Source organism: Toxorhynchites rutilus, chromosome 3 (assembly GCF_029784135.1).
Source record: "Toxorhynchites rutilus septentrionalis strain SRP chromosome 3, ASM2978413v1, whole genome shotgun sequence".
Taxonomy (NCBI): Eukaryota; Metazoa; Arthropoda; class Insecta; order Diptera; family Culicidae; genus Toxorhynchites; species Toxorhynchites rutilus.
This window is the reverse complement of record NC_073746.1, coordinates 331,908,394-331,923,194: the sequence shown is the minus strand read 5'-3', so window position 1 is coordinate 331,923,194 and position 14,801 is coordinate 331,908,394. Positions and strand designations below refer to the sequence as shown.

At 39.2% G+C, this 14,801-nt stretch overlaps 1 protein-coding gene across 1 annotated transcript; it reads right to left on the bottom strand.

Annotated features, from left to right (window-relative positions):
• Positions 1–1,402: 1,402 nt before the first annotated feature.
• Positions 1,403–6,667, bottom strand: LOC129774599 (uncharacterized). The gene is made up of 3 exons (XM_055778362.1): positions 2,479–6,667; positions 2,312–2,404; positions 1,403–1,776 (listed from the first exon to the last, which is right to left on the bottom strand). Exons 1-3 carry the CDS (start codon positions 6,665–6,667, stop codon positions 1,403–1,405), a joined length of 4,656 nt encoding a protein of 1,551 aa, XP_055634337.1.
• Positions 6,668–14,801: the final 8,134 nt, after the last annotated feature.

The window sequence follows — 14,801 nt, the reverse complement described above, 5'->3', positions numbered from 1 at the left end:
TTTTGAAAAAAATGAAGTCACCGGTAACATTTTTTTTTCTTTCTTTGATATGTATTTCATCGCTCTACATAGGGACTGTGTCAGCTAATTCTCATTCTCATGTTTTGTTTTGTTTGTTTCAAGGTGTCAGTAGGAGCTTATTGAAAGGAGCAAAGAGTTGATTTTATGATCTGCGCAAGTGAGTAGAACGCTTATTAAAGTGAAAATAGATTTGGGTTATTTTCTTGGGGAAACTTTTTTTATGTGGTTCCAATCTACCGAATAAAAAAAGTTTTTTTCAAATTGTGTAGCGAAAACTATTTTTTTAAAGCTACTGGTAAAGTTTTGCACTATTGTTTTCATCCAAAAGGTTTTTCTGTATATGATTTGTTCTATCCAATTAAGGCTGGACGCAAACAAGTCCAAAACACACCATAATTGTTGAATTCATTCTCAAGGGACATGAAAAATATATATCGCTATGCATTCCTTTTAGATTTAATACACATCCGTTTCGACAGAAGCCCTGAATGCCTTTGGCGAATATTATATAATACTTTGTTAGGGTGAGAAAGGGCGATTGGATCTATTCCATCTCCAGCTGCCAGTAGTTTTCATTGCTTGCGTCCAGGCGAGAAAAACATAGACAGCGAAGGTGAAGACGAACAGAAAACATTTTCCTATAGCTCTTTCCGAGACACATACGAGAAAATGCCAACGGAAAAAATTAACCCCGTCTGAGAGAGGATATGAGAGAGGTGGCGAAGTCCTGGAATACAGATGACAATCAGGGATGGGTTACTGTTGCGACGCATAAGTGGTCGTGTTTCAATTTGTGCCGGATTCCGTGATGGTCCCCTTTTGCTAGTAGCTTTTGTTCACTACGCGAAATCTCTCCCCGAGTATGAAGCGAATTTCGTTGTTCGATTTTTCAATTAAGAACACTGTTAGCACCAATGACTACACATTTTATTACAATTTTAGACTATACACTAACAGACTATTACTACATTTAATTGAACTTCATACATAAATACATATAATTTTTACATTTAATTTACGGTGGCCGAACTGCACTCTAACGGAGACAAAAAACGATTAAATTCAAAAAGTGCCCTAAAGCTCTTGCAAAGCACAATGCCTGCTTTATTCCATTGTACGCAATTATTATACGTATTGCGTAAAATCTAGAGTTAAGCTTTTACCCATATTATCGCAACTATAGTGCATTTCAGTTGGATCTACTTAAACGGCTCACATCTCTCATTGAACACTATAGAAACGTCAACATAGCCGGCCACCTAAATTTGTTTACAAATTTACAGAGTACATAGTGCAGTGGTGATCACATTAGAATGTTAACAAGTGTTTATGCTAATAAATGAATTTTAAAACCATATCCCTATTTGTGTTCTCTTTTCACTCATTCGGACGTGATGATGACTTCGTTTAGTGGTGTGCTGTTGTGCTCGGAAAACGGTAGTGGACAAATCCGAGAAACGGGTCTCTTGTATGTTCCATTTGTTGTCTTCACCGTCACAACACGGGCAATTCCATCTTCTCCTGGATGAATGTGTTCAATCCTCGCCAAAGGCCAGGATATGGAAGATTTGTGGTCGTCCTGCAACAATACTACCTGGCCAACGTTGATGGGTATTGGCCGGTTTGATCTTCTACGTTGGTTATTCAGCTCAGTCAGGTATTCCTTCTTCCATCTTGCCCAGTGATCTTGCACTATTTTTTGAAGTTGCTGGAAATGCTTGAGACGATGTGTTGGAACGGTCGTATAATCTGGATCTGGAAGACAGTTTAAAGATGAGCCAGTCAGAAAATGCCCTGGAGTCAATACGTCTAATTCGGTGGGATCGTCGGATAATGATGTGAGAGGCCGTGAGTTCATATTGGCCTCAACTTGGGTAAGAATTGTGGCATAGTCTTCAAAAGACAGTTGAGTGTTGCCAATTGTTTTTGACAAGGTTGTTTTCGCTGTTTTCACGCCTGCCTCCCACAGGCCGCCAAAGTTAGGTGCTCTTGGTGGAATAAAGCTCCACTTTATTCCCGAATTTGTGCAGTTGTTAGCTATTGTTTGCTGATGATTTTTGTTTTGCAGGAAATGGTAAAGTTCAGCCAGTTGGTTTTTTGCTCCTTGGAAATTGGTTCCATTATCAGAGTGTATTTCCGCCGGTGTACCTCTACGAGCGATGAATCGACGTAGGGTGGCTAGGAAGGACTCTGTCGATAAGTCGCATACGAGTTCAAGGTGGACTGCCTTTGTTGCAAAACAAACGAAAATTGCAATGTATGCCTTTCTTGAACCTGCTCGGCGGTGTACGGGCTTGAGATAAACTGGACCACAGTAGTCTACTCCGGTGATCGTGAATGGTCTGCCAGGGATAGTGCGTGCTGTCGGTAGTTGCCCTACAGGCTGTTGTATAGGAAGAGGGTTGTGGCGAAAACATCTGACGCAATTATGAAAGATTTGCTTCGCGAGTGTCGTACCTCTGATTGGCCAGAACTGCTGACGCATGGATGCCAGGATCATGCGGGGACCTGAGTGTAGGGTTTGGGTGTGGAAATGCGCTGCGATGAGACGCGATAGTGGGTGTTTGTATGGCAGAATTGAAGGGTGCTTGGTTTGGTAATGTTGTGTGGAATGCTTGAGCCGGCCACCAACCCGAAGTATGCCTTTCTCATCAAGGAATGGATGTAACAATTTGAGATAAGATTTTTTCGACACAATTTGATTCTTTCTGAGGGATTTGATCTCCTCAGAGAAAACTTCTGATTGCGCACATTTGACCAATGAATCTTTTGCAGTTCCTAGCTCCGATGTAGTCAGGAATGGTTCTACGATTTTGCTTTTGAGTCGACACATGTTAATAAAGCGGAGGACGTAGGCGGTAACTCTCACCAGGCGCTGAAAGGATGAATAACGTTCGAACAAGTGGAATGGTTCGGGGACATTTAATGTCAGCACTGTTTTACGTCGTTCAGTAATTCCATCGTCAGGTGGGTGTAGCTGTGTTTGTTTGGGCCATTCGTCTTCCTTCTTATGCAGCCAAGCTGGACCCACACGCCAGCTCTCAAGTGAGACGAAATCGCTCGGCAGTAGCCCACGTGAAATGTGATCAGCAGGGTTTTCAGGTCCTTTCACGTGGTTCCAAGTGTGTCCGTGTGTGAGGAGTTGAATTTCTGCAGTGCGGTTGCCTACGAATGTTTGCCATGTATTGGGTGGAGCTCGAATCCAGTGCAGGACAACCATCGAATCTGACCAGAACCAGCAAGGAATTCCCTCCATTCCCAGCGCTGCAGAGACCTTAGCGTAGAGTTTCGCTCCTAATAGTGCAGCACATAGCTCCAATCGCGGAAGGCTGAGTCGTTTTAGTGGTGTTACGCGTGATTTCGAAGCGATGAGCTGTATGTTTATTTTGCCATCCTCACTGGTCGACGATCGAGCGTAGATACACGCACCATAGCCTGCTTCAGAGGCGTCGCTAAATACGTGAAACTGCACGTCCTTTTGTTGTGGTGCTAGAAAGCAACGATGTACTTTAAAGTTTTTCAAAACTGCTAGCTGGGCATAAAATTCTCTCCACCGTGCTGCGATTTCTTTTGGCACGGGATCGTCCCATCCGATACCTGCCGACCATAATCTTTGCATCTGGATTTTTGCCCACGATATAACCGGTGACACGAGCCCGAGCGGGTCGTAAAGTTGGGCAATTGCAGAAAAGATTTTTCGTTTCGTCCAATCATCGTTGTTAGTTGTGGCTCGTACATCAATGCATAGTAAGTCTGGTTCCGTCTCCCAGACGACTCCCAGAGTTTTGACTGTCGTTTCTGACACTAGATGAAGTGTTGTTGATGGATCGGTTTCACCATGATTCAAGTCTTCTAGAACGGCACGTTGATTTGAATTCCATTTTCGTAGGGGAAATCCTGCTTCTGCCATTATTGATTGCATTTCGTTTCTCAGTAGTATAGCATTTTCGACGTTATCGGCTCCCGATAGGAAGTCATCCATGAAAAAATCGTTTTTCAGTGCCTTTGCGGCTAGTTTATATTTTTCTCCAGCATCGTTAGCAAGCTGCTGAAGAACCCGGGTGGCCAAAAATGAGGATGGAGACAAACCGTAAGTTATTGTCTGAAGCTCATACTGTTTGATAGGATCGGATTGATTAAATCTCCAAAATATTCGTTGGAGAGCTGCATCCTCAGAGTGGACACGAATCTGGCGATACATTTTTTCTACATCCGCTACAACAGCGACGGAATGTTTTCGGAAGCGAACCATTAAATCTACCAATTCATCCTGCACAACCGGACCCGTTAGAAGAGCATCATTGAGGGAGTAATTCGTTGATGTTTTTGCTGAGCCGTCGAAAACTACCCTGACCTTGGTTGTCGAACTGGATTCCTTAAAAACCGGATGATGCGGGAGAAAACAGACCGTTCGCGTTTCATTCATTTGGACCTCATTGTTTACCAGTTTCATGTGACCCATCTTTAAGTATTCTCCCATGAATTGATTGTAGCATTTTCTTAAATCTTCATCTTTTTCCAAACGCCTTTCCAGATGTTGAAATCTTCTGAGTGTTGTGCTTTCCGATTCGCCTACTAATTGGTGGAAGTCTACACGTTTTGGATAACGTACAACATAGCGACCTGATTCATCCCTGTGCACCGTATTTTGAAAATGCATTTCGCAATCTTCTTCCTCCCGAGAGCGGAGTTTTTTACCCGGCAGTTCTTCAATGACCCAGAATTTTTCAATCGCTTCATCTAATGGATCCGTAAACGCTGCGTTGCAGCTCACCCGTGTATCCTGTCTCTGCCGATCGACTTCACCAGCAGCCACCCAACCAAAGACGGTGTTGATAAATATTGGCAATGAGTTGCCAACCTTTCGCACCTGGATCCGGCCACCATCCAAACGATGAAAATCGTAAAAATATTGCGACCCAAGAACCATGTCAATCGAACCAGGAGTGGCGAAACCTGGATCAGCAAGCTCCATATCTGGTGGCGGTTTCCACTGTTGAAAATGAATCGATGTGGAAGGTTGATCATCTGTAATACGATTCATCACCAGAAAATCCATTGGTTGATGGAAATCGAAAATTCTCGAAGCAATGGTTGCAGATACCTCACAAGCAGTTTGATGATGCGATCGCCCTATGCCAGAAATTGCTACCCTCTTGTTGCGTCGCGGAAGTTTAAGCAATTGGCAAAGATTTTCTGACATCAGATTTGCCTGGGAACCACTATCCAACATTGCCCTCGCGAAGTGGGGCCTATTCCATTTGTCCTTCACCTTCAACAGCACGGTAAGAAGAAAGACGTGCGTATCATGAGAACCCAATGCCAAGTTTGTCGAAATTGATGTCACCGAACTAGACCCTGATCCACCGGAGTTCGATGCATCTCCAGATGTTGATGGGTTATCCATTGTGGGAGAAGGAGAGGAACCAGAACCAGGAAATCCAGGATGCAGGAGTGTGTGATGCTTTTTCGAGCACGTTCTACATCTGAATTTCGAAGGACAATCCCGTGCCATGTGGTTTCTGCCCAGACAATTGGAACAAAGTCGTTTTGAATTCGCCAATTTCAAACGCTTGTCCACTGTAAAATTGTTAAATTTGGAACACCGTGATATGAAATGCTGTTCCCCACACGAGACACAACTTGGACCCTTGTTGTCGGTCGCCGAGTTGACCGACACCTTAGCTGCATGTGTTTTAGTTGAATGTGATGGAGCCGCCGAGTGCACGACGGATGTGCGTTGATCAACATTGACTGCATCTAACACTCGTGTCTGTTTCTTCAGGAAGTCCACCAGCATCGCATAGGATGGATTCTCGTGCTGCGTCGCATGTGCCTCCCAGTGCTTCTGTGTCACGTCGTCGAGTTTCGAAACTAATACGTGCGTCAACATAGCCCCCCAACCACTTGTCGCCTCTCCTAATTGGTCAAGAATTTTTGTATTGCGCTCAAAGCAGTCTATTATGTCGTGAATGCCGATCGCTGATTCCTTTTTTATTTTAGGATATTCCAGAAGTGCGTTGAGGTGCCGTTTTTTCAATAGATAAGTATTGGAGAATCGTATAACCAAGCCATCCCAAGCAACCCTGTAATTTGCGTCACTCATCGGATAAGCATCGATTAGTTTCAGCGCATCACCCTTAAGAGCAGCCCGCAGATAATGAAATTTCTGTATATTAGACAACTCAGACGAAGAATCAATTAAAGCGCGAAAAGTATCATGGAACTGTAGCCAGTTTTCATAGTTCCCATCGAACTCAGGCAGGCTGATTTGTGGCAAGCGTACGAATGTGTGTGCGTTGCTCCCAGCGCCAGGTGTAGAGAAAGTACTTGAGGATTGCTCTGCCTGTTCTACTAATTTTCGCGGTAGTTTGCTCTCCAACCCTGCCCTTACCTGGAAATATTTTTCCTCAAATTCTGCCCTAATCTGACGGTGCTCTTCTACATTCTCCTCGTGCTCCTCTAATTCTTCTATCTCTCGCTGAATCTCCTCGAATTCGTCCCATTTCGCTTCGAGTTTCTCCAGACGAAGCTTGATTTGGCTTTCGTTTGTAGAACGGTATTCCAGGTTAAATTGCTCCGTGCGGCGAAGAAAGTCGACGATGTTGTCCCTCACGTGCAATTTTGGTTTCAGCTTCTTTCCCATGATGAAACGAAATGAAAGTAGCCAGTACGATTCCTAGGAGAGCAACAAGAGAAGCACCCTTCGAGAGACAAATGAAGTTTTGGACAAGTACTCACCTTGTGAGCCTGTCAATCAGGCCTTGTATTTCAAATTCTCTCGGTTGTATCGATGTGACGAATATTGCACTCGTCCAAGCCACAGGTTGAAGGCACAAATATAAATCCAGCGCAGAATAGGCCCAGCTAGCCAGAAGTTGAGAGCCACTATCCCAACTCCACTACCGGTAGTATAATCCACGCCGCCTTTCTATGAGCTGTAATATACGACAAGCGAAGCACCTTCCTGATTCGAAAAATTTATTTGGACAGGTACTCACCTTGTGAGCCTGTCAAATAGGCCTTGTATTTTTCGAATAAATATCCGTTGGAACGACGAACCAAAATTGTTATCACTCCAGTAATCCGCGTTGGTGACAAATCCTAATTCTGGTCTTCCAGTAGATTACTCCAGCCAGCCATACACCGTGTCTCCGCTCCAAATTATTCAGCCACCGAAATGTATACCGGAACAGAAAAAACGACCACGTAGAACGTACAATTTAATTTTGTTTTGTTGGACAGACTCTCACCTTTTGAGGCTGTTCAACAAGCCTTGTATAAATTAAATTCCAAAATCCAAATCCAATTTCCTGTTCCAAATTGAAATTGCGCGAAGTGATGGCGCCTCAACAATACAGACTATTCATTTGAATACGCTCTTTGAATTCGCGCATCAAGAATGGCGCATTGTTCCTGTCCATCCTATTGTTCCGATATCAGAAGCAGTTGGGACTTCCGGAATTGATCCTTGAAACACTGAATCCTGGTCACGGCACCAAATGTTGCGACGCATAAGTGGTCGTGTTTCAATTTGTGCCGGATTCCGTGATGGTCCCCTTTTGCTAGTAGCTTTTGTTCACTACGCGAAATCTCTCCCCGAGTATGAAGCGAATTTCGTTGTTCGATTTTTCAATTAAGAACACTGTTAGCACCAATGACTACACATTTTATTACAATTTTAGACTATACACTAACAGACTATTACTACATTTAATTGAACTTCATACATAAATACATATAATTTTTACATTTAATTTACGGTGGCCGAACTGCACTCTAACGGAGACAAAAAACGATTAAATTCAAAAAGTGCCCTAAAGCTCTTGCAAAGCACAATGCCTGCTTTATTCCATTGTACGCAATTATTATACGTATTGCGTAAAATCTAGAGTTAAGCTTTTACCCATATTATCGCAACTATAGTGCATTTCAGTTGGATCTACTTAAACGGCTCACATCTCTCATTGAACACTATAGAAACGTCAACAGTTACTTTAAAATATAGGATTAAGTTCGGGCAACCGTTACAACCGTCTTGTCACCATTTGTGCAAAACCCCTCCAACGGAAACCTCTGGAACAAAAGTTTAATTTTTTGTGTTCTACCGACTATCCTGTAAAGTGAGGAAAAAAAACACCGTTAGCTTCTACATCTGAACCCGCAAGAGTTGAAATCTGCTCCGCAATCACTTTAAATCCACACCTTATAAGTTTCTCTAGATCAGAGCATATGTGCGGAGAACTTTTAAGCCTCTGTCACAGGACAAATTTCATCGTTTGAAAACTACCGGGTTACGGATTTAACCAAGCTTTTTGGCTCTAATCCAGCTAGAGTTAAGTTCATTCTTTCTTTCGGTCGTATATTTTACACTCATAGTGTCCCCAGAAGCGAGAAGAACATAAACAGAAAATCTTCGTTTCAATTTTTCTAATATGTTTATGGTCTGTGATATTCAGAGGCACATTGTGTCGCAAGTACATGAAATTTTTCCATTTGCTTTAGTCCTCCTGTCATCCAACGATATGCTAATCAATGAAAAATGAGGTGATCCAGGAATTGAAAATTGTTAGAAAACAATTTTTACGTGGATGAAAAGTTAACCTACAGTTACTGAATCGATGCTGAGCTGTGTCGAGTTTCAACTGCAGGTGAATTTATTATACTTTCAATCGTTTTGATTGGAACATATTTTTTTCATTCATACATTAGTTTGAAAAAAAAAACAAACCCTAGATTGATGAGCACATTCCATTTAGGTTGAGTAAAATTAAAATCTTCTATAGATTTTCAAAATTCAATTTTGCAAATTTCGGACGTATTAAATAAAGACACATACAACAATTTCATGAAAAAAGAATTAGCTCGGAATTTACTCAAACATTCTATATTTATTCCTTTCTGAATAATTTAAAAACATTGCGTGTTTTTTTTATGGTCTATCAACCAGAATTAGGGTGAATTGATTTTTTTTACCAATATGTTATTTTTTAGAAGTTTGTAACTTTTGAACCGCTTGACCGATTATTTTTATTATTTTTATTGTTGGCGTGGGGGGAATATGAATACCTAAGAATTATTTCTTTCCGGTTATCCATTTACCGAAAAATCGAACATTTTTCAAAACCTTATTCTTCTCCTTAAATGGCACTAACGTTCACCGTCTCAACGTAGTATTACTTGCGTCATTTTTACTAGTTCTCAGTTCAGATTTCTATGCTAAATAACACGTCTTGAATGCATTCTGAGTGGCAAGCACTAGAATACGCGTGACCACAGTGCAAGTCGGAAAAAAATTCTATGACGAAAAGTTCCCCCGACTAGAACGGGAATCGAGTTGTTAGGTGTGACGCTAACCACTCGGCCACGGGAGTACATGGAAAAACCTGCAAAGCAAAAAAAGGTTGCAAGAAATGTGGGTGGGTTATAACCAAAAAAGTCCAATAATATGTGAACTTTTCTACAGTATTATTTTGATGAAGGACACACATTGTGATGAAGAGCAAATACCATGTGTTATATATATATATATATATATATATATATATATATATATATATATATATATATATATATATATATATATATAATATATATATATATAACACATGGTATTTGCTCTTCATCACAATGTGTGTCCTTCATCAAAATAATACTGTAGAAAAGTTCACATATTATTGGACTTTTTTGGTTTTTTTTTCATTAAATTTAAAACATCTTCCAGGTATACTTGCTTTAAATCAAATTTATTGCCCAATAAAGTTATACAAAATAGAATTAAATTGATGGTAAGTAGTAGCTAATAAACTAAGCTATCATTTGATGCCAAAACATTTCCATAAGGCTGCTTTTCAAAGACATGAAACATTGTCAAAATTGTTTCTTCGAACAATTCGATTTTTCGAACGCTTGGCACAAAATGGGTTAATGAAATAATAAATTTAAAAAAAAATTATTTCAAAAATAAGAAGAAAAATGTTGCTGAAACTTTTATATTTCATGTAGAAAAGTCTAAACATTCAGAAAAAATATGAAAAACTGGTGCCTCTTCGAGTTAGATCAGCATTCAGTATTTGTTTCTTGAAATAAAGTAGCCAATCGAGGATCATAAAATGGTTTCAATATTCAAATATAATGGGTTATTCTTTAGGGACTTTTTTCAAAATAAAACACAGGTTTGAGTTCAAATTTATTACGGCTGTAGTTCAATCTCACGTTTTAAAAATGAAATCCGATTTCGGTCATATGACCACCACGGGTCCGTTTGCAGCGATCAATTCGTTGGACTCAATTTTCCACTACTCGATCACACATTTCCACCGGAATGTTGCGAATTTCATGTTGGATGTTGTCTCTGAACTCTTTTAAAGTTTCTGGTTTGTTGGTCTATAACTTGACCTAGCCCTATAGAAAGAAACCCGAATGGTGTTAAATCACCTAAACGAGGCGATCGAGGGTCCATTTCTCGAAATAACACGTTAGGATCTTCCAATTCTGGCCAAAATAGTTTTCCAACATGAGGCGATAGCGTACTTTATTGACGATGACATGACGATGACATCATTTCATCGACGATAAAATACTCCTTCGGCATGAAAACCACACCAAACATCATTTTCTTCAAGATTCGCGAGAGCCCAATATTTCTGTTTCTCGTCAAAAGTTTTTCAACTACTAATAAACGATAAAATCACTAATAATGAACATCAACATTCCAATTGAACTATTACGAAAGACAGACGTTTACAATTTGATTCTACAGGAATGAATTCGATTGATTTTCCCTCAAACGCAACTACTTAGGAAATTAAATTGCAAGTGCATGGAAGTGGAGTGTAGGAATCTTTCCGATAAAATGTACTGTATATCAGTGGGTAGAGGAAATCCATTTTATGCTCGAGAACATCGACACAAATCCCTTGGACGAAAATGCATTTTATCTTGCATTTGTCATTTCACTTAGTTCCAGTGAAACCTCCTGTTGTTTTTCCGCTATCACAGTTTTTTTTCTCATTGCTTCGAAACTTCATTGCCATTTAACCGTCGGCCAAAGGACAGTTTTTATAAAGCGAGATTTTCATCGGTTTTTGCGCTTGCACAATGTTTAAATGCTATAGCTGGTGTACTCTTGCTCGAGGAACTCAAACTGAGATTGTAAAAACAAAAATTGTGCTTCGCATTTTCATGGAAGAAAATAGCAACGTCAGGTCACATGAATTGATTGCCTAAGGGATTTGTTTTCCGCTGGATTGAAACCATTGATAATAGAAGAAATGTTATAGATTACTGTAGCATGTTTGTTTTTTTTTTGTTTTCCAAAACTAGCTAAATTTTTAGATTTTTTCATGACAGAAGGAGTCATCGTTTAACTCTTGGTAAACCAATGAACGTTGGCCTGTTGTCAGGTTTTGATTGGATACATAACTTTTTCGGATATTTTTAGTTGAGGTTAGATTAGATAATTTATAAGAGAATCGGGTCATGCCAACATCGAAAGAAGTGTAAAGAGCGCCCCATTGCATCTCAAACTATAAACCGCTAAAATCAGATATTATACATGCTTGGGTAATTTTTAGATCTAGGATACGATCATTCTCATTCAAGCAATATATCTGGATTTGAAATTAATAGACCATGAGGATAATTTTAATAAACTATCTTGTTTCTGCTGGTTTCGATAAATTCTTGGTTTCGCAAATTTGCGAACTCATTGCTTTGAAAATTGAACGATATGACTACAAGTTTCTTTCTCATGAAATTACAAGGTCGTTACCATGCTAAAAATTCTCATCAAGTATATGGAACACTGGGGAAACGTATCTCAGATTGATTTTCTGATAAAATATGTATTCGATACATACAGGTTAGTATTGATTCTGTTAAGATACATTGCTAAAATTGCAAAGATACATTGCTAAAATTGCAAAAAGTTTTTTTTTTCAAATCGTTTCTACCTACTCTAAGCATTTACATTTTTTGTTCTCCATATTTGGTACATGCTCTGAACAACAAACGCTGGCTGGCCAGTACATCAGACATACCGGTATCCGTTTCAATGAGAAAGGAAAAATCCTGATAATTGTGAAAAATCACTTACCACACTTAAGTCGTTTTTTACGCGGGGGATACGTGCGGTGTATAAAAAACCGCGTAAATTCCTAAATCTGCGTTAATTCCAAAATCCGCGTGAATTTAAAATTCCGTGTAAAAATCTAGCAAATAGTAAATTATTAGCTTAAAATGCAACTCATATTATCACAAATGATTAACTGGTTTTTTTTTTTGCATGTTTTTATCAGTTACTAAACAATGAGACAATACAAACTTATTTCGTGAAAAGTCACATCGATTAGCACATTAAATCTGTTTACATTAGAGTCAGTTGATAAGTGCAGCGTAAATTTCTAAAACCGCGTAAATCCTTAAAACCGCGTAAAAAGCCAGTCGCCATGAACGAAAACTCCTCTATCTGACTGCATTCTCTGATGAGTGTTATTGATCATTCTAAATTATTTAGTGCCGTTTACTATACTGTTTGTAACATTTATCAAATTTGGTAACAGCAAAGTGCATCTAATGCTATTATATAATTTTTTTTCCAAATTGTCCATCCAGTCCACTCTGACCCAGAGCTGAAATTTGTCACTGTCACTGCATACATTTGATATAATATGACGTCCATTGTGTTATGAGCTGCTGAAACCGGGTCAAAGTATCGCGGGGTCTTTTATACACTACAATTGATTCGTTTCAATTCTTTTATCGCCGAAAACAAAATAAGTCCGCCGAAAGAACTCGGTGCATGGTTGAAAAACGAATCGTTCCCTGAATTATTATCTCACTACCGACTTTGAGTCGAGGAACATAAATGGAATACTATACTGATAGCTAGTAAAACCGTATTTTTGTATGTCATCCAAAAGATTATCAAATTTGTGATGTAGCTAATCAAATACGAGCAGTGGTATTTTCAGAATGTAATTTTTGTAGACAATCTGTAAACATTTGCACGTCAAATTTAAATACTACCCCACTTATGGTTCCCACATAAAAAGTGATACCGATGTCAGTACCCCATTTTCACTTGAAACCGAAAAACACACACGTGTCAGAAAAAAAAATTCAAGCACCATCTCTTTCCAAGCTGGTTCACAAATTTATGCACGTACATGAATTCCGCACCCATCGCCCATACTCGATACATGAAACACGAACATGTATCCATACATACCACTGTTGTCTACTGCTGAGGCCCAAAGCCAATCCCTGCTTTATTCAAACACTTATCTTAGGTTACCCATCTCCGAATTGATAGATCTCCGGTTGCCGAGCACTGGGTTTTCTCCGAAGTGCCCATTTCGATAATATGTAAGGGAAAACATTATGCCTGAAATGATCAGTTCAATTCTGATTGAAATCATCGTTCAGAATTTTATTCATTCATAGAGGATCATTTTTCGTCTGACTTGGATGGAAGATCCTCACGATGAAGCAGAATTGCAGAAAAACAACATGAAAATCAGACATTAGGCGGATTTGGCAAGGACTCTGAATGTGAATGTTTCTTGTGTTGCTTTCATGCTTCCATAGTACCGGAGCGATCCGATGAATACATATTAGATTGCATCCACAATAGAATAATTTTGAGACTAAATTTTGTTAAATTGCTTCGGTGACATCACTAAATCACCTCAATTTTCAAGATGCTGTACCATTTAGTTTATTTCTTTTGCACTATTTTTTATCCATAATCATATTAAATCATATTTTATCCACAACATATTAAACCGCTCTGGGTGAAATAAACCATCAATGGAAATGAAAATTACAGAACTTGTTCACCCGTTTGGCTCATTTGCTGCTATCTAATTTCTACCAATCACGGATTCAGTGAGCACAACTCATTAGCATTGTTCCATTTAGTAGACCCATTTAGTGGGAATGAAATATGTCTCATAGTAATTCGAAAATGATTAGCTTTCTAACAATAATGTTCGTAGTGAATATCCCGTTCGTTAATTTATGCACATTAGGTATCATATGCTGTAATATTAGGAAAGTCGAACCTCGCAAACAGACGGCAATTTCTCAAAATTTGAATGTCATTCTCAATTAAATAGGAATATACCAGGTATGTAAATATACAATCAGGACTCAAATAAACAATACAAAACACATTATATGAAAATAACACCCTTTGCCTTATACAAATCTCGACAATTGTTCAGTTTCGAACGCTTATTGCTTAGTAATTTCTGATGGATTTACGATATTTCTGTACCAATCGATTTGGGCACTCCATAACAATTTATTACAATGAAAAAAAATATATATAGTATAAAATATATATTTTATGAAACTAACAAGGAATTGAAAAAAGTTTTCCTTTATCTAAACGAAAATCCCGCGTTCTGATTGGTCGATTGGTTGTTGGTTTTGTTATTGTTAGAGGCTTCGATCCAAACTCATAAAGTTCATTTGTCAATAGTTTGAGCTTTCCAAATTGGCCTCTTCAAGCCTCTATAATTAAAAACATTATCATCATCACTGACGATACAAGCAAGTACTCAATCGGGAGAATTTCGCATACATTAGTGCTGATTTCTAGGTGTACAGTCCCTGAAGAGAAGCTAAAATTGCATCACAAGCCCCACCCCTTAGTGTTTCATTAGTTAGTCAAAAATGTTTTGTTCGCAAACTTGTTGCCATTTAAAAGGCAACTTCATTATCCCCCCATTATAACCCCCCCCCCCCTCCTTATTTGCAAAAAAAACTCAGAC

Excerpts from the sequence above, each read along its gene's own strand:
- LOC129774599 (XM_055778362.1), bottom strand. The coding sequence starts at position 6,667 with ATGGGAAAGAAGCTGAAACCAAAATTGCACGTGAGGGACAACATCGTC. Across the intron at positions 2,405-2,478 it reads GCAGTTCTGGCCAATCAGAG|CCTGTAGGGCAACTACCGAC; the intron begins GTACGACACTCG and ends CCTATACAACAG. Across the intron at positions 1,777-2,311 it reads GTCCAGTTTATCTCAAGCCC|ATCCAGATTATACGACCGTT; the intron begins GTACACCGCCGA and ends ACTGTCTTCCAG.